The 26,442-nt window shown below is 37.4% G+C and overlaps 1 protein-coding gene and 1 long non-coding RNA gene across 3 annotated transcripts in view; both read right to left on the bottom strand.

The window, feature by feature from the left end:
* Nucleotides 1-6,854, bottom strand: part of LOC116728259 (polypeptide N-acetylgalactosaminyltransferase 10-like) — a 58,156-nt gene extending 51,302 nt beyond the window's left edge. Inside the window, exon 1 of one of the 2 annotated variants that reach the window (XM_032576203.1) lies at nt 6,584-6,854. In XM_032576203.1, coding sequence (XP_032432094.1) covers nt 6,584-6,748 — 165 coding nt within the window. In that variant the 5' untranslated portion in view covers nt 6,749-6,854. The remainder of the gene's footprint in view (nt 1-6,583) is intronic. The other variant, XM_032576204.1, reaches the window with a different exon arrangement.
* A 1,484-nt stretch (nt 6,855-8,338) lies between these two features.
* On the bottom strand, nt 8,339-25,940 carry LOC116728265 (uncharacterized). The gene is made up of 3 exons (XR_004340971.1): nt 25,837-25,940; nt 17,573-17,575; nt 8,339-8,351 (listed from the first exon to the last, which is right to left on the bottom strand). It is a non-coding gene; the product is annotated as an uncharacterized LOC116728265 (long non-coding RNA).
* Between the last annotated feature and the right edge of the window lie 502 nt (nt 25,941-26,442).

Raw genomic sequence — 26,442 nt, 5'->3', positions numbered from 1 at the left:
AGGAAGTAATCATTTAGCTCCAGAAAGTTCTGTACTGTAATGTACAGTATATCTTCTGGAATGAAACCTATTATTGAAAGTAATCTGAAAGTTCTGTAATTCACCTGTGAGTTTAAAAACGTTCTAGAAAGTAACTTGCAAATTAAATGCAGGATCTATTGCTATCCACATGTTTTTGTGACCTGTATTTTTATTGTGAACATTGGTAAATTTGATAAAATTGAATGTTTTGTCGTTGCAAAGCCTCAACCAAAGCAACTCTAACGTTATGGTTCTAACATGGAAACAGGTGGAATGTTTCCTCTAAGATTCTCCTTCTCAAGTATAGTATCATTCATATAGCAGTAACGATTAGATAAATCACAGGTTCATCTGCAAAAATGAGAGCTTCACTCCAGTGTGTGGTGAACATGGCCCAAAATCAAGCACTTCTATAACTATTTACTTTCCAACCCTGACATTTGGTCAAGAATCATAGATCACGACAAACAGAACCAGAATGAGCTCTGCCTTAGAGTTGAAGCGCTCCATCATCGGTAGTTTGGAGTAGAAGTTCTGCTTCTCCACATCCAAAGGAATCAGCTGTGGTGGTTTGAACATCTGACCAGGATCTCTCTGGGAGGACGGCCCAGGGCAGACCCGGATCTCATCAATGTCAAAGTATCTACTTTAGCCTCTGAACACTTTAGATGGGTGTTTCTCTGCCACAGTCCTCTGGGCTTCCATCTCTTACATGTTTTACATGTTTCCTTTCTGCCTGCCACACTTCTGCCTTCTGCAGCACATGGTAGCAAGCTAGCGGTAGAGCAATCATTTGAATCAGGTGTGCTGGAGAAGAATCCATCTCAAACATGAAGGACTGTGGGCACCAAGGTCCAGGAGTGAGAAACATTGCCTTAGGTGTTAGAGCAGCAGAAGGATTTGATGCCTGGCTGGATGGATCTAAAGTAAGAAAACGACACAAGCTAAAGAAAGAAAGAGAGATGTCTACATTTTACCAAGTCTTGTTTGGCAGGGGGAAAAGAGCAAAGCCGTGCATTTGATAAAAAACAGATCTGAGCATTTGTTCTCTGCAGACCAAAGAGTTCGACCACCGTGGGTCAACACCACCTGTCTGTTCTCTTTTTTCCATGCTAAAAGTGAAAGCCTTCAGAAGGCTGGACTCAGAGGAGATTTTTTTTTCCCTCCGTCTTCTTCTTCTTTTCTGTTTTTCGTTAGATCACAGAACCCCAGGGAGACAATTACCTGCTTTTCCTGTTTTTATCTCACCTTCTGCTCCCCGTCTTCCTCCTCTTTCAGACACTTCACAGACAAGTCAATTTGTGCTGGGAGCTGAGAGCATCCTTTTGCTTTGTCCAGGAATGCAAAAATTTGTGTGCACAAAAATACCCATTTCTACCTCAGTCCCGGGAATGAATCAATATCCTAGCTGAGTGTGAGCAGCAGCTGCGACTCCAACTTTAAATGTAGTCCTCATCCTTAGTTGAGGACTAAGAATGACATTCATAAACAACATAGTTTGTATGGCATTTACTCCAAATGATTTAGTATTTATTTCAAATTTATATACCAGAAAATCTGCAGCAAGTATATTAGATGCTTAGATGGTTCTTGCATAAACAAGAAATGTTACATTTAATGTAATTTATGCTGAAAAAGTTTTTAAATATAAAGAATGTCAAAGATATAGTTTCTTAGTTCAACTGCAAGTAAAAAATATATTTTTTTTTTTACCATTGGTACTGAATGTTCTAGAATATTTTTTACTTGTCAACACCAATGGCAATAACTTTCTAGTCAGTTTTTGTGATTTACTGCAACTGGGGTCTAGAACTTGGTTATTCACAAGACTTTTACTATACTCTGTTTGATGACAATGACAAAATATCAGCATGGATGACTTGAGATGAGACTGTCAAAGATGGTGGTGGCAGCATCAGGTTAAGGGAATTCTTTCTTATCAGTGTCACTTGTAGCCAGCATGAAATGGATTTAATAATGAAAAAGAGGACTGATGGAAGTTGGATTTAGTTTTAGCATTTAAAAGTCACGCTGACTTTAAGTAAATTTGTGGCCATTACTTAAAAGTTGTGTCCATTTCAGGAAACAATCCGATTTCAAGGATCTCCAACAATTCTCCCAAGGAGAAATGCCAAATATCCAGTCAAATTTAGCAGAGAATGTTGTTGATAGCTTCAAAAGGCATAAATATGGAATGTAACTTCTGAGGGACATTTAGAAATGACAATTCTAAAGTTGGAACAACAAGCTTATCAATAACATTTGGCTACTTTTTCTTTCCCTGTGATTTATGAGCAGCAGGGCAGATCCTTTAAAGATTATGATCATAAGTTAAGTTATCCAGTTTGTTTTGTCCAAACACACTCACATCAAAGCTGAATGCAAATTCTGAAAGATGACATATGATGTTTTTAAATCTTTTGCTTTGAGGCCGAGCATTGCCTAACATTTCTGTGGGCTGTTTTCACAAGTTCTCAGCCCTGAATATGCAGACAGAGTCACTTCAAGTTGACAAAACAGCTAACATGTTGCAAAACACTTCCCATCTTTACCAGACTCAGAGCAACAGTGAGAACTTTTTTAGTATTTTCTGGCTGGCTACGGATCAGAACCTCTAAACCCAGCTCACAGCTGCACAAACCCGTCACAATGTGTGTAAACCTCACAAAGATTCCCGTTCTCTTCCTAGCTCCAGGCTGCAGAAAACCCTGCAGAGAAAAACAGTGCAGTAACTCCACTGTAAGGGCCATTATTTCCAAAAACGAGCCATTATGCAGAATCCTGCTGAGCTGCAGAGTGGACAGAGGACCCAACAGAGACTGCAACTTGTGAAAACTTCAACCTCTCTCCCAGAAAGTGATGGATTAAAACCTATGAGTTTCAGAAAACATGCAAAAAACACAAAGCGCGCGGGAGGTTTTGATGCCTCTTATCTGAAATAAGAAAGCTCAGATTTGGAGAAACTTTCACAGAAAAATTCTCTTTACCATCATCAGTGGTAACACCGCAAAGTTACAACCCGTTACTAAATCCATTAGACAGCCTAAAATAATTATTGTGTGACATTGTTTTGTGATTTAGATTATCACCTCTGACAGCCACATGTCCATAAACAAGTATCCACTGAGTTGACTTGACTGAAAGTCTGCGCAAACAAATGCAATAAACACACCTCTGGCTAAAACAAGCAGGAGAATATCTGGTACTGGAGAATATCAACACTGAATGATATCAAGGTTTACTGCTTATAAAAGGTTAGAGAGATGTAATAATCTAGAGCAGCGCCGCATCCAATAAAAACACAAATAAAATGCACAAATGCCCTATAATTTTCATTTAGGACATATTTATTATTAAACCCCACTGCTAAGCAGTTTTCATGTGCAGAAATGTGAAATACTACCTGAAACGTTATGTGTGAAGTAAGAGATGGACATGCCAAAAAACTGACACATATAATATGTTAAAAATAAGAGATTCCTGTCAGAAGTTTCCTTTGACTCATCATGGGCATCATGTCGTATTTGTTTGGGACTTTTGCTAATTTTGGTATTTTTTTTAACCATTGCTTTTCCAGGCTGAAATGACACAAAATACAAACATTTTAATTTAGGGTGAATTTTTATAATTGCATAATTAGGCTCAAATATTCACAGATCTTATAGTACACCAATTTTATTGCTTGTTAGCACAAATTGTACATCTTACCAATCACATGGCAGCAACTGAGTACATTCAGGCGTCTAGAGGTCGTGACCTCAGAATGGGGAGAAAAAGAGGATATAAGTGACTTTGAACATGACAGGGTTGTTGGGTCCAGAAGGACCAACACCACCATGGTGTGAGTGTTTCAAACACTGTTGGTCTGTCGGGATTTTCAAACACAACCATTCCTCCCTGGTTTCCAGAGATAAAGAAAACCAAGTGAGGAGTAGGTGTGTTGCCTGAAATGCCTTGTTGGTGTCAAAGGTCAGAGAAAAAAGGGAGACTGGTTACAGATGATAGAAAGGCCACTACAGCTTTTTAAACCAGTTTATGCAGAATATCTGCTACTGCGAATGTTTTCAACATATTTTTTGAATTTATGCCACAAGCAATGAAAGTGGTTCTAAGGGCAAAGGGAGAGTCAAACATAACACTGTGTACCTAATAAAGTGGCCAGTACATTCATCCTTAAATGTTCAAATTAAAGTTCATTTGATTTGAGTCGTTTCCTGGACTTTCAGAGAGCCATGGCAAGGGATAATTATTTCCCTTATTATTAATTTATTATATTAATTCATAAGGGAAATAATTACCTATTTCCCTTATGATTAATTAAAGAACTGAATTGATATTAAAATGTAATTGATTGCAAAATGTGTCAGAATGTTGCTTTGGACCATTTTCTGTGTCCAAAGCTGTTGATCTGAGTTGAAATGAAAGAGTTTAAAATGCATCTCCCTCCTTCAACCTTCCCCTCCCTTTGTGCATATACAACAGCACCTCAGCACTATGCTGCCACCACCATGCTTGACAGTTGTAGTTCCGAGATTTGAAACTCTTAACTTGGGCCCTCCAAACGTAGATATAAGCACGGAAAATTTCCATCCAGCTTAAAGGTGCCAATATAATACATTCTAGAACTTTCATCATAACTAGATTAAAGATTTAGGTAAGTATATAATCGATTAGCTAACATCAACATTCGATTCAAACTTCTGCCTCTAACTTGATTATTGGACTCTAAAATCAACAGGACGCCCAAGATGAGTGGATGTTTATGATCGTGTTCTTTGTAGTAGAGATGTGAATGGAGAAAATAGTTTATAAACCATTAGTCAAAGCTGAAAAGATCATTTGTTCTCGCTAATTCAAACTACTGCAATCTATACTCTGCAACAATCAGAACAAACCTGAATAAAAGTCCCATTTTAAGAAATTTTCTTTGTGAAAATAAATCTATGAGTCTTTTTTAATTCCGCTTTATCTAACACGTCAGTGAGAGAGCTCATCCTGTCTGTGTTTTATTCAAACCTGTTTCAGCAGCAGCTGAAGAGAAAACCAGCTAAAATGTCTGTAACTAGACTGTATGTGGGAGAACCAGAATGGGATTACAGTATAGACTTTTATCTGCTTCAGTGAAGCAACAGGAGGCAGAGAAGCAGCTCCGACGGAAGGCAAATCTTCCCAACATCATCCAAACAGCCTGTCACTTTTGTCCCACAATCACACCCTCCTTCATCAGTCTGACAAAACATTTCTCTCTTTGCCCTTTTCTCATCTTAAGCAAACAAAACACAAAGGAAAAGACAAATGAAGACTTGACGTAATTTTATGGTTTATCGTAACAAAGAAGAAGCTGAGCTCTAAACAGACGTTCTCAAGTTTTATTTTTACTTAAAACAAAGATTGAAATCATCAAAACTGTTGGTTTATTTTGCTCTCTTTAGACTTTTTCTAACAGTATGTCTGGTTTGTTTTTAGAGTGCATGTCTGGTATTACATGCTGACAGTCAGTTTTGCACAAGAAGATGCTGCAGATGACAACTGACTGCAATAGTTAATGTAGTTTTCATACCCTGTGATCTGCTGAGCTGGTTATAATTAATAGCACCTCTCCACCTGGATGTTTTAGAACTGATTTATGATGCATTTATTGAATATTGACATATTAATAGTTTTAGTCGAACCTCTTTTTCAGATCTGCTTTTACTCTACAGGCTTCGGTCCTGAGAGAAAGGAGGCACTATTGATTGGAACAAGCTTTTCTAAAGACAGCTGAGAGTGTTGACGATTTTAAAAGCATAAAACATCTTTCTACTCTGGTTTCAAAAAACATTTGTCTGATTTTAAGTAAGCTTGCCTTCGTCTGGTTGTATTTCATTCCTTTGGTGAAAGTTCATTTTTTCAGAGAATTCTAGCATCCAAATGTTTCTAAATGGTTCTTATCTTTTTGTATGATATATGGCATTTCATTCTATTTATCTACTAAAATTGTTATGTATCAAGTTCAGTTTTTTTATTTGTTTATTTTTTTTTCTCTTTTTGTTGATTTCTCATTGTTAGTATGCTTGTTCCTTTGCCTTACCTTCTGTAAAAGTGATTTTTGTTACATTTGAATGTATGCAAAATGGTAAATAGATCTGACTGATTGACAATCAATCAATCAGTTAGAAATGCTAACTGACTGATTAGAAATGCTAGTTAGAAATGTTCAAGCTCGAACCCTGGGGGAAACCTAATCTAATCCCGTCTGGATCTGAGAATCCTGCTTAAAATGAATGATGAGTGAAGTTGTGCTTTTATTATTTCTCAATTTACAGAAGCAAATCCTGCTGAATATTCGTGTCTGGACATGCTGGTTCTTCTGTGAAACTCCTTGCGCTCTCCAACGTGCTGAAACTGTACCGAGAACTTTCCAAGGTCCTAATTCTGCATTTCTTAGCTCTAGTCTATCAGCGAAAAGGTGCTCGGTTAAAAAAACTCAGCTGTGGTTTCTATTTGCTTTCAGTCGCACATGTGTGGATTTTCTCAGCCAGTTTGTTATTATGGTCATTTTAACAGAAAACCGCCGCCTTACCTGAAGCAGCGCTGAGATCCGGCTCGGTCCGTCCGCTGAGCCCGCGGAGCCGCTGTCCAGCACGCGGTCCCGGTACAAAGACCATAGGCCGACGTTGGGGAAGAAAAGAGCCGCGGCGAGCAGCAGCCCGGTGACCTGCAGCAGCCTCTTCTCCTTCCGCCGCATTTCGCTCTCTCTGTCCGGGGAGGAAGAACTAAACAAGCTGCAGGGATCCTGACGGAGCTCCGCTCCAGCCGGAGACAACTTTCACTCCGACTGACTGAGGAGCGGCTGCTCTAAAAGCTACGTCAATATTATGAGTGACGTCAGACCCGGATCAGACTTTCAAAATAAAACACTGAAAGTGCTCATGACTTAAGTCGAAAACTTTGTTTCGGTTTTAACAAACAAATGAATTAGTAAATGGGTAAATTTTATAATTATTATTATTATTAATAGTATGTGATCAAGTTTATAATTATTAAGTCGGCATATGGCGCAGTTGGTAGCACTGTTGCCTTGCAACAAGAATTGCCCTGGGTTCAAATCTCAGCGTGGAAACTTCCTTCCACAGTCCAAAAACATGATTATTAGGTTGTTGGTCTCTGCAAATTGTGACCCTGCAAAGATAACTGTCAAATATGGAAGTAAAACAGTTTGACGGGGCAGTACTATGTCTTTACCGGGCACATAGTGCCATTTAATAGCACAATCAAGTGTTACCTTCAGTCAGGGGCGCCGTAAAGGGGTAAAAGTTAGGACAATTCCAAACTTGTCCTCACCCCCTGTCGGTCAGGGGGACCCTCCACAAAATAGTTTTTTGGGTTTTTTTCTTCATGGAAATAGAAAAAAAAATGGGGGCCTTGTCAATTACAAAATTAATTATATTGTATTTTTTAAAATTGTTTTTATCAGTAAAAAATTAATGTTACCACTCCCAGACCAAAAAACACACATTCAAATTTACACTTACGCCCTCCCCGCCTCCCCACCACCACCACCCCCTGATTGGCGCCTGGTTTCCTCTGCGTCCATCTTGGTTTGTGTTACAATCGTTTGATGGACTGGTTTTGATTGGCGCCTGGTTTCCTCTGCGTTCATCTTTATTTGTGTTACAATCGTGTGATGAACTGGTTTTGATTGGCACCTGGTTTCCTCTGCGTCCATCTTGGTTTGTGCTGAAACAGATCAGCGATGGACTGTTTTCAACTTTGAGGTCTCTGGTAAATCTATCTGTGTTTGAACAGAGACCATTTTCTTCTTGTTATCTTCTTGTGAGATAATTTTCTTCAGCATGTTTTCTTGGTGTTTGAATTTAGCATTTAGCTGAAGATTGGTTTTGTGCATCTCATTTTAAAGTTTCATCAGATATTCCTGTACTGCATTATGTCCCAATTCAGACTCCTCAGATCTGGTTTCACTCTTTGCTTTATTTGTTTGGTATTCTGGGCACTTGGGCAAATTTGCAATTTCTTCCAAGTCTTTAAGCAGTTGTATCTTTAAGTAGAGGTGGAGCTGTGTCAAGCAGCACTCATAGTTTTCCTTCAAGAAAGTTCTCTTTTCAATTCCCTCAGGTAGACATGGCGTGGTTTTCCACAGTTCTTCAAGAAGAAAGTGTAAATGCTGTTGAAGGTGGACAATCAGTCTAAGTAAAGTTTGTGGTTCTGTCGGACAAGGGTGAGCAAAGGGATGGGAATTTGAGCGTTGTTATGACTTTGATTTTTGTAGACTGCAGCTTCTGAGGTTTGATTGTCAGGGACCTCAGGGACATCCTCCACTTGAACATTTCCTTGGGTTTGTTCATCAGGAACATTCAGACACCGTAGGGACACGTTCCACCTGGATGTATTCTGGTTCAGACAAAGTTAGAAACTGGATTGTTTTGTTCATGGCTCTTTCTCCCCCGGCTCATCCTCTCTCTCCTGTGTTTTAGACAAGGCTTCACTTTCAGTGACCAGTTGAGGACTAGAGAAGATATTTTTCCTATCTTCTCTGCCAGAAAAGGAGTCTGCCAGATCACCTTGTTTTTCCAGAAGAGAACTATCACGTTTTCCATTGACATTTTCAGTGGATGATTGTGAAATTATACAAACTGATGTTGGAGGGAAATCTTCTTCTGAGGTCTTCTTGACATCCTGAATTGATTATTTCTTCTCTGACTAAGCCACTGTCTCATGTATTTTAGGGATGGCTTCTGTTATGGTGACCAGTGAAGTGTCTTGCCTTTCAGTCATTTCAACAGAAATAGTTTTGATCAATGGAGGCGCGTAGCTCCAGCCAGACTTGTAGTGGTAGCTGCTTCTTCTTCTTCCTCTTCACCTCAGGTGGCCATTTCTTCCCTTTTTCATCCACTGTCTCCTGTGTTTTAGTGATCAGTTCTTTTTTCGGTGACCAACTGACTAGTAGCAATCACAGTTTGCTTGGTAAAAGTCTTCTTTTCTGAGGAATTTGCCTCCTTGTTTTTTCAGGAACAAAACTATCCTGCCTTTCAACACTTTGAGTGGATGGCTTAAGAGTCACGCAGATGTGCAAAGCAGGGAAATTCTCCCACATCACCGGTGTCTTCTTGATACATTTGCACTTAAAGCTCTGTTTCTTCTCCACTGTCTCCTGAGTTGTAGCGATGGTATCTTTTTCAGTGACCAGTGAATCGTGTTGGTTTTCAGCATTGTCATCAAAACGATGTTTGTTTTTTTCAAACCAAATTTTGAATGGCACCTTCCTCTTCTTGTTTCGCCTCGCCCTCAGTGGCTCAACTTCTTTCACAACAATATTGTTGGATGTATCTATTTCAACGATAAACAATTCCAAGGGCCCCTGACCGACAGGGGGCCCTCCACAATTTTTTTTCTTTCATAGAAATTAAAAAAAAAAGTGGCCCTGTCAATTACAAAATTAATCATATTCTCTTTTCTAAAATAGTTTTTAGCAGTAAAAATCAAATGTTGCCACTCCCAGACCAAAAAGCACACATCTGTATTTGTCCTGAATCCCCCTGGATCTGCATGAAATGGTTCGTTCCTGCTTGGAGCGCTTGATGGTGACGGTGTTCAGCAGCAGTCAATGGAAGACAAGAATGACTGTAGCGGTTACTATGCTGCCAAGAAAAATTATAAAGTCAGGTTATCAAAAAAAATAGAGAGATAAGAGAGAGAAAAAGACAAGAGTGTCAATTTGTAACCCAGTTTTTTCTCCAAGAGAGGTGGGTAGACTGTGTGAGATTATCAACCATTCAGTATAGTTAGATTAGCTACAGACTACTGTTTGCCTCCATTTCACTAGCATTTAATGAACGAAGGAAAAAAAATTACCAACATATTCATATATTTAACTTGCCCCTGTACCTTTTACCACGCTTAACAGATGAGTCAGTCAGCAGCAGCTCTAACCTACGTCCCTCCTGACCTGCCCTCCCCTAAGTGAAATTAAAGCTGTAGTATGTAACTTTTATAAAAAAAATATGTATTTTTTTTTACATATTTTTTTACATTACTGTCATTATGCTGTGACAGTATGGTATAGAGCAGGGGTCGGCAACCAATGGCTCTGGAGCCACGTGTGGCTCTTTCATCCTTCTGTTGTGGCTCCCAGTGACTTTGGGAAATAGAATATTTTATTAAAATTAAATCATTAAAAATGATAAATTAAAATCATTTTAAAATAAATTTCTAAATCTGTGAAAAATTTATTTCATCAGCTTTCTCCCAGTACCATCTAGAAACAACCAATCAGAGGCAGGAGGGTTTTAGCGCTATCAATCATTATCATATGTGGCAGCTCATCCTCCCTCCCCTCGCTCTGGGCTGTGCTGCAGCTAGCGATAACAATAAGTTGTTTTTCCACCATCAGCACATTTAGTAGTGAGTGAATGAGGTTGATTGACAGCACTAAGACCCTTCTCCTGGTTTTGATTGGTTGTTTTTGGCCAGAACATTGCATTACTTTGGCCAGTAATAGTAGTTCAGGGAGGAAGTGGAGGAGATTGATTGTTTTCCCAGATTATCTGTTTCATAACAAACTGGCATGACATGGTGTCAGCTTTAACAAATATGGAGAAAACATATTTTTCATTGAAGTTATGTACTGCAGCTTGAATAAAATGCAGCTATATAGCATTTTTTGGAAAGTTTAGACTGCTTCATGTATATTTTGCACGTTGCCTATGACTGTTGCTCGTGGGGAGAGATCTTTCAGTAATCTAAAACTAATAGAAAAAATTTAAGCAACCTACTTGCATACTGTATGCAGACTGTTTCATGTAAAATTCACAAGCCATAAATATTGTGCTAGTATCAGTATTGAACCAAAGATGGGTCAGATAGACTCAAGAAATTGTAAGATCAGCTGCGAAGGGGGGGCCCAATTTAAATTTTTGTCATGGGGCCCAAGATTCCTGGCGGCGCCCCTGCCTTCAGTTGTTGCAAAAAAAATTTGTATGTCTCAAAGATGACTCAAAAGAAATTAGGTTTTGCGATTTGACGCCTGTAAATTGGTCTCTGTCTCTTTAACTAGTTCATGCTCTATCTGACGCTCAAAGCAACACTCCAGGTATGTCTTGATGAGAATAGTAACATAACATGATGTAAAGCTAAAAAAAGTTCAGTTTACCCAAAAGTGTAAAATCACATTACCCTGAATGTCAATTTCATTGCCAAAAGTCAAGAGCTTACATTGTTTACATCAACCTTATGAGTATACCGCATTGCAGTTACAGCAATGTTTTGTCTGCTTCAGTTCATGAGCTGATGCTTAACTGATTTGAATATTGTGCAAAATGAAATGCAGATACTGTAAAGAGCTTATCAGCTTAAACATCATCCTTATTAAATCTTTTTTACTATTTTTCCACCACCCCCAAAATTATCTGGTTACAGGTGGAAGTGAAAGACTAGTTCTAATATGAATCTATCAGGTCTAACAGCATTGGTTGCTCTAAAGGACAGACAGCTTCTACTTTTGTCTGGTTGGCAAGGATAAACTGAAAAGAAATGTGCAGTTATCATAGTTTTGCAGGTAAATACTTTCATTTTGATCAAACTGCAAAGAAAAAGAAAAGTCTGAATTATAAAAAATATGTTTTGGTCTTCTTCAAGATTCCATCAAGACATGCTATTCTATACTGAGAGAGTGACGTTGGTTAGGCTAATCAATTCGTCATTGCAAGCTTTGGGGAAAAAAAACATTCCATTATTTCCTGGATTAGCGTCATTGTATAAATTTGCTTTGTGTGGCGCTGCTTTTATTTTGAAAAGATACCAGAGCCATTTTCCAGTAAGATCTGATTCTCTCAAACTTGTGGCAGTTTTAAAGAGACTTGCAGGATAAATTTGAGGAACACATGAGAAGCTGTGTTCTCAGTCTATGCATGTGTTTTCTGAGGAAACGATTGAAGAATAAATTAAACATTCAAACAGAGAAGCTGTCTGCTTCACATGGCCGATGTGACAACAATCAATAAAAGGAACAAACTGTCAGTGAAATGCATAATCACACCCTGCAGTGACACATTAATGCATTCAGACACACAGAGCTTCAGGCTTTAATGGATCAAACCAACCTATTTCTCACTTATCATGGTGTTTACACATTTCCATATTTCCTACAGGATCAAAATCACTAGTATGCCATAGACCTTACTCTGAACACAAAGAAATTATTTTCTGCCTCTTGCTGGGGTTTCTTCTGACAATGGTGAGTGCATAGATTGCTAAAATGCTGAAAACTTCAGTCAAAATTTAACTTAACCTTGGGTAGCAGGCCTGAAAGTCAGGGGAACTATGATTCAACACCTGAATCAAAGTAATCAGTCAATAGCAAACTATGGATGGATGGATGGATTAATGCCTCTAAAACATACATTGTAGTTTGTGGTTCTAAAGTCAGCAATAGTGAAAATATTTAAGGTGTATGAACATACTTAAAAGACATTATATTTGTATCTTTTGGAATTAGAAAACAGGGACACATTTAAAAATTGGCCCAGCTGGACCAAAAAACTGGATATAATACAAGCATTTTCCGTGACATTCCGTTTTCCAAGCATCTTGCTGTATTTTTGTTGCTCTTCCTTGGTGAGCGTTGATTAAAACTTTGTGTTTATGTGACCTGGAGGAGCAGATTTCACGGCTCACTTCGTCGGGACAGAATGACACCTCGGTAATTGCTTATCAGTAAAGTCATGGCCCAGTCCTCTCTGAATCAGCTCTGCTAATGGCTTTCAGCAAGAAGGAGTCAATCAGCGCTCTGCTATCAGAGGATAATGATACTAGCATTTCCTTGAGCTTTGATGCTCTCCAAATTACCTTTCTGATTTTTTTCCCTACCCCCGCAAGTGTCTTGCAGATTGATGCTTTGACATAAGAGGGAAAGATTTTGAAGCCTCAGTCCCTGAAACACATCATTCCACAATTCACACAGAAACAGACTTTGTAAGCTTAGCCTCCTATGAACGGAGAGAATGAGAGAGGAATGGGATGCTCTTTTGTTGCTACATAAGATAAAAGAGATAAAGGCTCCAACACTCTACATTTTAAATGGTCAGAAAATTCCCCTCCCTCCTTCCTCCTGCTTTAATATGCAAGACTACCAGATTCAAGGCTTTAGAGGGGATTAGTGTGATGCTTCACTGGTTCAGAAATGAGGGTTTGTTCATTGTGTGTCAGAGGTTGAAGAGGCCAAATCAGTTGCAACCTAACAATGAAGACACATCAGTCAGTGAAAAGAGAAAAAAATTACAAACAGGAAATTGAACATATGTCTGTGGAACGGTAAAATGAATGTAAATGAGGGATAGAGAGCATGGATCCGATGGCTGTGAAGTGTTTGATTTGGTGCCTGGAGGGTAACTGCATCAAAGAGCAAACATCAAATATGTACTTAGTCTTTCCGTAAGTGAACTTGCCAGGAAAGATTCAACCATCTACTGTCTGTTAGCTTGTAATCCGGTTAGCAACGAGCTTGTGGTTTCCATTAGCGCTCATTAAATTTTGAGAAATGTTTTTACCATGCTTTGGTTTTTTACCGACTTTATCAGAATCTTTAGTTTATTTCACAGCCAAATCATAAAACTGAAGATGAATTTAGTAAAGCCCAATGGGAAAAAAAGAAAGTTTAATGGAAGAATACAGCAGTGAATAAAATGAAAGAACTTAAATATTGAAATTTAAAATAAGACAAATGACCAGGGGAAAAAAAATCTAACAATTTGGAACCCTGAAAACTACTGTTAATAAGGCAAGAGGAACAAAGGGAAGCTCATTAACAAAGGGAACTGAACTATGGCACAAAATGAATCGTTAACCAGAAGACAAAGGCAGATCCAAGAGAAAGAAATCCAAATTCACACGAGTGAACTAAGAAACCTGGAAAAATGAGACACAAATTAACAAAATAATCTAAATAGAAACACAAGAGAGAGCAAAAAAGATACAAACACTCAAAGATTGGGGCATTTTACAAGTGGAAACATTGTTTTAAACAACAGTCAGACTCAAGTCTCAAAATTAAGTTTGCCCAAGTAAACATATTACATCTATCAAGTTGTCATGTTAGTTAAATAAACGCAAATAAATTCATTTTAAAAACATAATTCTATTGCATGTAACAAATTAACAATTTACTTTAAATTGGAGCTACATTCTTTTTTTCCGTGCATGAGCAAAGCATTGTACATAGACCTGTATGAGCTACACTATGAATTGATGGTATTCCTGTACTGAATGGGGTTTTGGACATTTTTACAGTTCGGTAAGTTCAGTTCAAGTTCTAAGCATGGTGCTCAAAACATTTACATTTTTTGTTAGTCATCATGAGCCTTCATTTGGAAAAAAATAGGTGTCCCTTTCATTCTGCTTAGTATGTTTTCAGATCACTACTTAAGCCATGAGCACTATAAATGTGAAAAAATGAGCCTTATATTACTATTCTTTGCTGTTGGTAGACTGATAGTAAGAACACCCATGTCAAAATAATGTGTTAATCACAATTATTTCCAATAAAAACTGCACTGAAGAAACACCCTCGCTGTGTTTGCTTTCCTTGGTTTGCCATTAAAGAGGCTGGAGGAAGTCTCCACACACAGTTTATGTGTGAAAGTGCCCTTTCTTAATGCCATGAAAGGTCAAGAAGTGGTAATTCACCAGAGAAATTACCGCCGCACATTGCAAGACTGAGAAGAATAATATAAGGCATGACTGGGACCCGGGGTAGAGCGATGGAACGGAGGCAGAATTGTTTTATGGTTCCACTTTACTGTTCTCATAAGATGCTTCCCATATAAATGCTCAGCTTTTCTGGCTGTGTCTGTACAGCACAGCAATCAATCATGAGGGCTAAACTCAGGAGAGTTCAAGGGGGGAAATTCATCTAACACAGGAAAAAAATAAAAACTTCCACATGCTTTAAATATATCGGGAAGTGTAAAGCTACAGCACTGTGCAAAGATTTTAACCAACTTAAACTTTTCCATGTTTTTCTTCCAAGCAGACTGACTTTCTTGTGTCTCTTTTTTTAGGATGTGTTCATGAATAGATTTGTGGGCTTGTTTAAGAACAGTATCTGAATACCTTCTTTAAAGGAAACTTTCAAAACACTTGATAGTTCGTTGGAGATGCTTCATCTTTCAGGTTCAGGTTTTCACCTTAAATCTTTGTCAGGATTCAATTTAATGGTATCAAAGTACTACAGTCTATTGAACTATTACCTTTTGTATGTTTCAATGATTTAGCAAATATAAATTAAATTCCTGAAAGTTCTTTGAAATGCTCTGGCACAAAACAAAACATGAGAAACACAAAGAACCAAAATCCTTCAAAACTTCAAAAAGCATATAGTTGATATCAAAATAACAGGGTAGAAATAATGAGCCTAATGTTGAATCATGGAATTCATTTAAAATCAAGGTGGAAGCTCAGTTTTTATTGATTTTGCATTGAATAAGGGGAAAACTTTGAGAAATCTTCAGAAAACCCGAAGCACAATCAGTTGAGACCGCTTAAAAAAATTACAGAACAATATGATGGATGAGTCAATGCTCTGTTCACACTTACATAAACCTTATAGAGAAACAAAGTGATCCAAATGTTCTGAAGCTGTTAGCAGAAAACCAAAGAAGAGATACAAAAAGGTAGAATTAAATATTGTTGGAAACATAGAGAATAAACTACTGGAAAACTGGGCAACTTTAAATAATGTATTATAGGAAGTATAGTGTATGACAATAATTCAAGTCATGACAGTTTGCCCTAAACCCAATCTCAGGTCAACCAGTGTTATTTTGGGAACATAAAACAAGATATGATAATAATAACATGGTTAGTTTTGAATTTGATAAAAATGTGGGAAAAAAAATTCTCATTTGGTTGGAAATTGTAATTTTTACATCAATTTCCACAAATATCAACATTCTACAGAATAAATTGTATCCACCCTCTTTCTAAACGTCTTATGGTTTGGTTTATTTTAAAACCAAAGAATGGAAATTAAATTTTCGCTCTTGAAATATAAAAAGTGAAAATCTACAGGAAACATTTATTAAAAATTAGAAGTTGTGTCGCTGCTATTATTTACTGGAGCATTTACTTTTACTCCAGTAATCAAGCTGCCCAAAATGAATGCTTCATCCTGTTACTTCCACCTTTCCAGTTTTTAAGTTATTGAATTTACTTTTTTTTTTTTTTTTTTAAGTAAAACTGTTTATTTTCACTTGCTTGCCTCCTATTTCCTCTCTGCATTTGGGTTCTCCTTTCAACTATTCCATGACAGGATGTTTCTATAACATTTCAAACATGATAAAACAAACAAACAAAAAAAAAGAAACTGAATACAGATACAATATATATATTTATATATATATATATATATATCTTTTTAAGAAGAGCTTAAGTAAAGCATGTTTGAATGTCTTCAGCTTGTGTTTAAATGAGCCAGGACTCTGGAGACGAGTCGTAACAAAAGAAACTCATTCCAGAGTCGAGGTGCAGCAGTCTGAACAGAATGATCCCCTCGGTCTTTAAATCTTTTTAACAATAGCAATCCTAAACTGCCTTTGACTACATTGTCTTTAGATAAGGCAAAACTGGAATGTATGAAACCGAATTTGAATATGTCTATGATGGGACAGATTTGCTTCTGCTTCTCAACATAAATAGCAGTTGTGTGTTTTGTAAAGTACTTTGAGGTCCTATCCAAAGTCATCTCCTCTCCAACATTTACATGCTTCCTAGCATTCAGATGCTACATAACAATAAGACAGAGATTCACAGTTATGCTGACGATACACAGTTGTACATTAGTCTGTCACCAAGTGATTACATTCAGGCTCAATTACTTACTGAATGCACTTAACAAAATAATATTTGGATGTGTCAACATTTTACTGAAATAAAGGGGAAAAAAATGAAGTTTTATGTCATGGACCAGAAGAGCATAAACTGGAAATCAGTGTTCACCTTCAGTCTGTTGACTTATAAAGCCAGAAATCTGGGGGTGATTATGGATTATGATCAGAATCTTCCCAGCAGGATCAAATTTTTCATCAAGACAGCATATGACCGAATAAAATATCGTCAGAGTTAAGCGATGATGTTCCAACAAGATTCAGAATAAATTGTACATGCTTTTGTTTTCAGCAGACTTGAGTCTGCTGAAAACACTTTCAGTGTTTTTTTCACTTTCAGTGTTTTTTTCACTTTCAGTGTTTTTTTCACTTTCAGTGTTTTTTTCAGTGTTTTTTTTCACTTCCAGTGTTTTTGAAAGTGGAGGGCCATGGCATGGAAATGTTTGGGAACCCATGGACTAGATTATTGTAACACTGTTTTCACAGGACTATAAAAAATATCTGGACCATTTTAAATTTGTATTTTCTTCAGTGGTAACACTAATCTGATATCTTACGTTGTGTTTATGGCATTAGCCTGCTCTCAGGGCAAACAAGACAAATGCGAGTTCAGAACAGAAAATGAGCCGGTGGATCTGGGCGTGGAAGCCCATTTTTAGAATCATTTTCAGGACCAGCTGTAGTTCAACACCTGAATAGCCTTGGGTAAAAAAAATAAAAAATAAAAACACAAACTGTGAGACTAGAAGACTGAAGAGCAGGGTTCCAGCTGAACGTGTTTATGAAATCCATGCCACTCTATTCGATGGTGCCTGCACCGTCCAAAGCCAACATTTTGCTGTTCTGGGAGCGTACTGAACTGCCAATAGCGGAGCCCACTCCGGATTTCTGTTAAAATAATTATTCGCTGGGAGAATTCCCTCAGACTCGTGGCATTACTGGCAGTGAAAAGAGATTAGGTTGTTATATTCCCCGAGCTGTTTCTGAACCAGTGCCATCTGTTAATGTGTCATCTCTGGTCCCACGGTAATTACATCTCCTACATCACATTAACACTCCTGGTGTTTATTTATTTACCCTGACAGCTTTGGCTGCAGCGCTTAAAGAAGAAAAAAAATCCCAATCGCTACCTGATGGTCATATGAGGTAATCTCCATTCTTCCCAAGCCGCTTACGTAGGAGAGTAAAAAAAAAAAAAGCAGCTTGTCTACATGTAGTTTGTACCAAGGTCGTTATTTATACTCTTGGCACAATTCCTTTTCTTTTTATTTGATCAGTAGACTTCATCTGGGCAGAAATGCCAAAAGATGCTGGTTCTTAAGTCCCTCAGAGCAGATTCAAGTGTGTTCCACCCCAAAATGGTTGACATTGTTAGCTTGATTCATTTTCCTTGCATGTTGAAGTCATTGTCTTTTTCTTTCAACAGCTGATATATTTTCTTACTAAATGTCTCCCAAGGCCCATGTGTCACCACCTCCATGCTTGAAAATCTGCAACTAAAAAAAAGCTTTAAAAACAACACAAGGATGAAAAAAATCCACATGAGATCTAAAACCCCTGGCTTTTATTTGCAGGTAATTCTGTTTCTTCTTTATGTTAATAAATATCACAATAAAACTGTTGTCGAAGCTGTTGGTTTGGTTTTAGGTTTCATTCAACAAATCTCCTGTTTTAGCCTGGAGGTTCTGCAGGGCAAAAACCATCGCAAGTCTCAGTCAGGGAAGAATATTTTTTCCTTTTTTTTTTTTTTCCTTTTAAACCTATAAATGAACTAGTGCTACTTATTGGTTCAGTTTTGCTCCATATTTAGTCCATGAAGACCTGATTATAAACTAGGAAGAGCTAGAAATTGGTTACCCTATTTCATCAAAGGGAGAACAAAAACATAAAAGAATGTTTCATTCTTCATAAAATTGTCCTTCACATATTTATAAGTCTAGTTACTTGATGATTTGTTGATTAAAAACTTGGCAAATACCATCTAAATAGAAAAGCCAATTAATTGAGACAATGACAAGATCATGTAAAATGTTTTTTAAGCTATTTTTCAGTGTATTTATTTATTCCAGTCACTGGAAGATAAAATAAAACAGTTAAAATTAAACTAAATAAACATATAGCAGACTTTAGACACGTAAGTTATAGTAAACAAGTGGGTCTTTAATTAGCTTTAAAAGCCTTCAGAGAGCCGGCCTAATATCTTGAACGATATTGTTGCACAAAAGTGGAGAACAGAAAAAGCATGTGCACCAGTAGAGTATTTCTCTAGCTTTAGGGATCTTTAAAAAACCAGTGGCCTGAGATTGGAGAGCACAGGGGAGGACATACAGGTGCAGAAGGTCAGAGATATGAAAGAGCTGAGCCACTTGTTGGTGAGCAGCAACACCTTCCAATCTGCTCTAGCCTGACAAGGAAACCAGAGAAGAAATGTCAGTGCTGAAGTAATGTGTTCATATTTCTCTGTTTGGGTTAGAATGCGACCAGATGCAGTTTCTGCCAACTGCAGACTTATAAAACCTGTTTTCCAACCCAGAGAGAAGAACATTGAAGTAACCAATGCTTTAAAGTACAACTGCATAGATGAGAACCTCTCGTCTCATCTTATGTTCCTAAGGTGATAAGAAGCGGTGCGTGTTGCTGCTGATGTAGGACTGAATGAGAGAACACAAAGTTATTTACTTTTTCCCTGTAATTTATGACATGGTCGGAAATTTTTAAAGTGCTTTGGGGCAAATAGTAATATTTCTGAGCTCTAGAGACCAGTAAATCTGTCTAAACATTAAGAAGCAGAAACTTATGACCAGCCCCAAATGGCATAAAAATGATTAACTAGCCAGTAAAACTGAATATGATTCTTTATCTTTCTCTTATTTGTTTATCTAGAATAAAATCCCTGAAATCTTTTATTCAAATTTGATTTCGTGACCAAGAGGCTGGATCTTTTCAACAATGCAACAAACGGAGAACAATGCACATACAAGTAAATACACAACCACTCAGATTTAAACTAAAGGAAAAAGAAACATTGGATAAGAGCATCAATGCAACTTTCAAGCTGTAGCTCAAACCAATTTTATCTGGATAACTAACCTCTAAAAGGGTCTGAACCTTTTAGTTTCATGTAAATTAGTTCATTCTTCCTTATTTGACAGAATAATCTAATCCAGCTTGTTTTTTCTGCAGTTCTGTTCCTCACTGCTGTTTTGCTCTAAATGCTAATTCACTTTCCACCAACCCTTTTCCAATTTTCCGACTTATAAACATGCTGTATTTCCATTCCCACCACTCTAATACTTTGATCTTTCTCTGTTTGTGGATTTTTATCTCTCTGCCTGTGTTTGTCCATCTCTGTCTTCGCAGTTTGTCTCTTTCCGATGCCTCATCATCCGCTCTCAGCGCCGACGATCACACCCAGCGAGCCGAACGTGTTTGTCTGTATTTTGTTGCGCTCTAAAGATCCTCACAAAACCCTCCGTCTCTCTGCTATATAAACAGAGCACAGCCATCCACTTTTCCACCCATTTCCTAATTTATCATCTCCCGTCTGCTGCCGTAATACTTTCATCAGCATCTAAATAAACAGTGCAGCCTTAATGAGTTTGGCAGATGGCGCTGCCTATTTATCTGCTTGAGAGCCGTGCATTTACCTGGGATTGAAAGATGAAGGCATTTTCAAACGGTTTACATTCAGATGACCTCCAACGACCAAAAGGTGACACAGCTAAAATACTCATTAATATTCTTATCTTGCCTTTGACATTTTATAGCTTTAATCAGAAGTTTTCTGCACTCTTCAAAGGTATAAATGTCACATTATGGAGGCTTTTAATTATTTAAATCAATCTTTTCCAGGAAGGAATGATTATATAACATACTGCAATGAATTTTAACAACATGATCTGGATACATTTATAGGAATTGTAGATATTTATAGTTTATCTTATTCTGATGCACAAAATAATTCACCCAGCCTAAACTATATTCACCACTACAGTAATATTTAGTAATATCTAATTGTGATCAGGTAGCTCAACTTCCCTTCTTGGTAAAACAAGTAGCATTCATTTAAATTGCTTTGTTCCGTGATGTATTTCCTAACTTTTGAACATGGTTGAACAGAATTTTTTTTCTATCAAATTCAGTTATACAAACTTGAATACAAAGTAAGATGTACAGAAAGATGTGATTTTTTTTTTTTTTTTTTAACAAATGTTACAATTCTGGTCCCAAGTCGAATCAAGTCTTCCAGACTCCCAGGTGTGAAAACACTCTAAGAATATATTTCTTTCCACAATTGGTTAATTCTGTCAGGGCTGAAATATTTTTTCCTCATCTTTATATGCCATTAGGACAATGCAGTCTGAACTAAATACTAAGCAGAATATACCTACTAACGAAACACACACAGGCAGCTGGGTTAGAAGTCTATCATGGAGAAGTCTGTCTTCACAGATTGGTTGCATCTCAAGGCCATTTGTATAATCCTGCCAAAGTATTGTTTTTTATAAATGTTTTGTTTTAAGGCACTGAATAAGAATTCTGGTCTCAAGCACATTAAATCTTTCACACTATTAAAATATGCAAATACAAGTCTCGAGGAAGCTTTTAATCCAAAGACGAGGCCAACAAGATTCCCCTATTTTAAAGTCTAAATGTCATAGAAAGTTGGAACAAACTGGTGGAATAAAAACATGAAGGAAAAGATCACTCAGACGCACTTCAGTGCTTTCTCCATCTAGTCCTCCAACCAGTAGCTTAATAGACATACACAATGTTCTGAATCAAAGAGAATAAAGTCTTTTTAGCTGGAGCAACGATCTTTTATTCATTCTAGTCAAATAATACAACATCAATGAGGCCAAATGCTTTGACAGCAGTCAAACAATCTGAAATTCAAGCTGACTTTTGGAGTTTTAAGCTCATTAAAATAAAAAAATTACACGTTCATGTCAAAATTTCTATGTTGTATAAAAGTCATGTGTCAGGCAGAGGTTAATGGCGGAGGGGTCTAAATACAGGGTAAACCATTAACAAGCATCAAAGACAGAATGAATGAACCACAGGTCTGACATGATGGGGAAAAAATACATTTAAATTTGTGAAGCTCATCAATCAGAGACTAAATCGAGGAGTTACAAAGGCAAATGTGGTCATTCAGAAACCAAACAGTCACAATAATAACCCAGAAAATTAAGTCCTAAGCAAAACTTAGTAAACCCACTCTGTCACAATAACAATAACACATAAAGTTTTTCTTCTTCGAGGTAAACGAGACCTGAAGGAAGAACAGTGGATTAATAGGTTTGGTAAGTGATCAACAGAGATAATTATGTGACAGAGAGAATTTCTTTACCTTTCTTGGTTCTTGAGATGTTGCTGCCCAGGTAGAATGGCTGATGCTGAACTGAACGGCTCTGAGCCTGGCAGCCCAGGGAGAAGAGAAGCTGTGTGTCCTTGGTGCTTGGAGTTTTTTCTAATCAAAGCCAAGACAGGTGGGAGACAGAAGAGGCGGTGGAGTCGGCTGCACATTGTCCAAAAAACCCCCAAAACAAACCATCCTCCTCCTCCTCACATCTTCTTCATCATTTTCACCAACAGTAACATCCGGCTGTTGATCAGGTGATTCGTTCAATGCGAAAAAAGTATTTCCTTTTAAGTTTTGCAAAATGCATCCATTTCAACAACGTCAACAAACAACTTAAACTTTTTATTGAAAAACGCAAGTTGTTTTTTTTTAATTGGTGTCTTTGAATATCTGCTTAATTTAATAAAATTTATTTTCAGAATTTCGATTTGTGCATTTTTATGGTTAACAGAAATGCAGCTAGTGGCATGGAGAAAGAAGTGGTGACATACAGACAACGATGACATTTGCAGCGTTGAAATTCCGATCATCCCAACTCTTGTAAACTCTTGAAAAGTAGAACAATAGCTTGTCAGAGCATCACCAAAGACAACTATGAGCTGTGACAACAGAGAAGGTCCAACAGGGCATTCTTCAATCCAGGTTTGAAAGTTTCAAGGCAACTTTCTTCCTCTCACAGCGTGGGTGTTTGGCTACGTTTGCGCTCCAGCTGTCAGCAGGTTTGACGGAACAGCTGGGAAATGCAGCAGTGAGGCTTCGAAGTGACAGGTGCATGTGTGTGATATAAACCCTCACAGGGCGGATGAAGCAGACAGCAATAAGGGTTGCACTCTCACACAGACAGAAGAAGAGGCATGTTTAGAAAACGAGGTGGAAATGCTGAAACTCTCTGTAGGAGTTGTGCATCCATTTTGAAGAACCGGCTCAACCTATCATGGGTAAAGTAAGGTTGGAACATTTCTAAACCGGTGTTGCGCAACTACATCTTTAAAGCATTATCTTTTTATTATCTACCTTCCAAAATGTCTAGAACAAGAACAAAAGAATCCTGGAAGATGAACTTTAGAACCTCTTTCTGTTATAAGAAGAAATCTAATGTACTTGTTGCCAAACTCCAACAGTTAAAAGCAAACATTCATGTTTAAATGACGTCCTGACTGTAAGCTGTCTGACAGAGTCAGAATTAACTTTTTCTAGCTTCCAAGAATTGGAGGGCCAAAAGTAATCATCTCAAACTTAACAATTAACTGAAGACAGATATTGACCATCGAGCATTTTACTAATTTAAGACAATTGAGAATGAGGGGAACATTAGATTGGTTTTTGGGAATACAAGGTATGTTTATCTGAGTGTGATCTGCATAACAGCGACATGAAACTCTGTGTTTACAGAACAGATTACCCAAGGGAAGCATGTAAAGCATGAATAAACTGGACCCAAGATTAATCCTTGAGGAACTGCATGACTATTAAAAGCAGTATAGGAGGAAAAATCACCAAATTCCACTGATAAAGATCTACTAGATAAATAGGCAGTGAGCCACTGAAGGACCAACCAAACCCTGAAGGGCACAAAGGTCAAGCTAAAATAAAACAGCACATTCACTATTGTCTAGGGACAGGATCAGGTCAGTACTGATAAAGCAGGTTCAGTGCTGAGACTGATTCTGAAAACTGAAGAAGTCAACATAATTAGGTTGCATGTTTACTGTAAGTGGATGTACGGATGTCAAATGAAAGTCAAAGTCAACTTCATGTTTTAAACTGGGAGAGGAACGTCCATGAGCATGACTGCTACTGTATTTATCAGTTGGATTATTAATGGCCTTGGACAGCTTCTTAAAACTTCTCTTAAAAAATATTTAGCAAGTAGAATCTCCACTGAACTGGTGGTTGGTTTTATACTTAAAACAATAGTGATGATGTCAGATGAGGGCATCTTTAAAGAAATCTTTCAAAATGGCAGGGTGATCTGGGCAGAAATTCAAAAAGCAGAATGTTGAATGTTTGAATATCAAATAAATCTTTGAAGAAACAGAGTTCTCACAGGCAGCAGTAGATGGCTGGAGGACTGAAATGATGAGAACGTTGGGGCAGAGGGAATTCTTTCAAATAATGTGTGCAAAATAATTGGCCCTCACCATAGATGGCATAGGGTCTATAATTGGAAAGTCTCTTTTGTATTTACCAACTTTAGATCCTTGTCTCCCCAAAACCACATTAAGCAGGAATATGAAAGACTCAGGCACAGGGAACAGGTAGAAAATGAATTTATGCAATTTTACCTCTCCTTTTTCTTTTTTCCCCTTATTTCTCCCCTTCCTTACTTCCCATGTGTCATTTTCTTCATGAAGGATGAGCAAAGCGATCATTTCCATATTGATTGGCAAAGAATATTCTGTAAATGCTGCTTAAATTTTATTCCTGCATCTTTCACGAGAAAATGGAGAAACTCTGCAATAAATGTATCCATTCAGTGTTTCAGCAATGAAACACTAAAACCTTTAAAGTCTTTTTATAAAGAATGATAACTGACCTAGATATAAATATAAAACCATATGGTGACCATGTCTTTATGTTTTTATAAAGACATGGTCTTTATAAAAGTGATCTGTGAAAACAGATTTCTGTAACTGCATTTAAAAAGAAAACAAAAAAAAAAACACATTTATTTACAGGATTTTATACTTTTATATTTATTTGCATAAAATTGTGCAGCAAGTCAGATAAAAGTCCTAAAGAATGTATGCAGTCGTGACTCCAGACACCCTGAGTCTCTACAGACCCTAAACAGCATCTTTTTCAGTCTGACTGAAAAAGGTTCTCCAGTCCTGTCTCAGTCAGACTCCTCATTAATGTAAATGCTTCATCTTTAATAAATGATCCATTAACAGAACTCCAACCCTAAACATCTAACACCTGGGAACCCTGTTAAAGAAAAGCAGATGGCTTCTCTCTTTAGCTGCGTTTCTTCTGACCATATAATTGCATAATTTGATATTTCGAAATTAATGGCGACGTGGCAGTTAAAAAAAAACTCTAATTTTTTGATGAAAGGTTTTGCCACATGGATGAGGTGGGGTTTTTTTTTGACCATATTGAAATTGATTTATTTTGCAAAACTGTAAAAAAAAAAATGTTGCATCACAAGTCATAAGATCAACAACCAGATTTTGCCACTGACACAAATCACAAAAAAGAAGAAGTAGTTGGGAGATGATGGAGAAGCATGTTTCTTATTGACTTATTATGTGAAAAAACGTATTCATGTGTGACTTAAATTATGTTTCTTTTTAAATTGAAACACTGCAATTGCAAAAAAATATTGAGAAAGTTTTGTACACATTTGTAGTGGGAGGGCAACACAATGACAGTAAAGAAGAAAACATCTACATAAAAACCCTAATGTATTAACTTTGATTGATTCCTGGGATGTCTGCTATTTGTATTTTAAAAATTCAAAAAGATTTGATTTAGCTTCTTTTCTTCTAATGGATGTGATAATGTGACCAATCCTAAATTCTTTAACAAATATTAGTAACTTATGGTGATCTAAACAGTTTTACTTTGAACCAGTGGCGGAGCCAGAGGGGTGGCAGGGGTGGCATTTGCCACCCCCAACAGAGCCCTTGCCACCCCTACTGCCACCCCACTGGAAATGGTCATTTTAAAATATACTGCTCAAAAAAATAAAGGGAACACTCAAATAACACATCCTAGATCTGAATGAAAGAAATATTCTCATTGAATACTTTGTTCTGTACAAAGTTCCATTTGCACAACAGCAGGTGAAATTGATTGTCAATCAGTGTTGCTTCCTAAGTGGACAGTTTGATTTCACAGAAGTTTGATTTACTTGGAGTTATATTGTGTTGTTTAAGTGTTCCCTTTATTTTTTTGAGCAGTGTATAATACTTATGAGATCGGCAAAGATTTGCCAGGAAAACTGTAATTTCCGACTGTCCCTGAAGGCAGCCCGATGAAGTAGCAGCCTACATACTGCTCACTGACGCTGTTCATTGGTTAAGCTGACATGTGGTTCCTGCTTGATCCAAAACACACCCGCGGCTTTAGAGTAGCTATTTACAACATTTTACCGCTCAGCGGTAACCGCTGTGTTACCTTCCTAATGAGAGGCGGCACTTGTCATACATTTCTAAAAAGAAAAAAAAAATGGTT

This window comes from Xiphophorus hellerii, chromosome 11 (genome assembly GCF_003331165.1).
Source record: "Xiphophorus hellerii strain 12219 chromosome 11, Xiphophorus_hellerii-4.1, whole genome shotgun sequence".
NCBI lineage: Eukaryota > Metazoa > Chordata > Actinopteri > Cyprinodontiformes > Poeciliidae > Xiphophorus > Xiphophorus hellerii.
The sequence above is the reverse complement of the archived record's forward strand: the minus strand, read 5'-3'. Positions and strand labels throughout refer to the sequence as shown.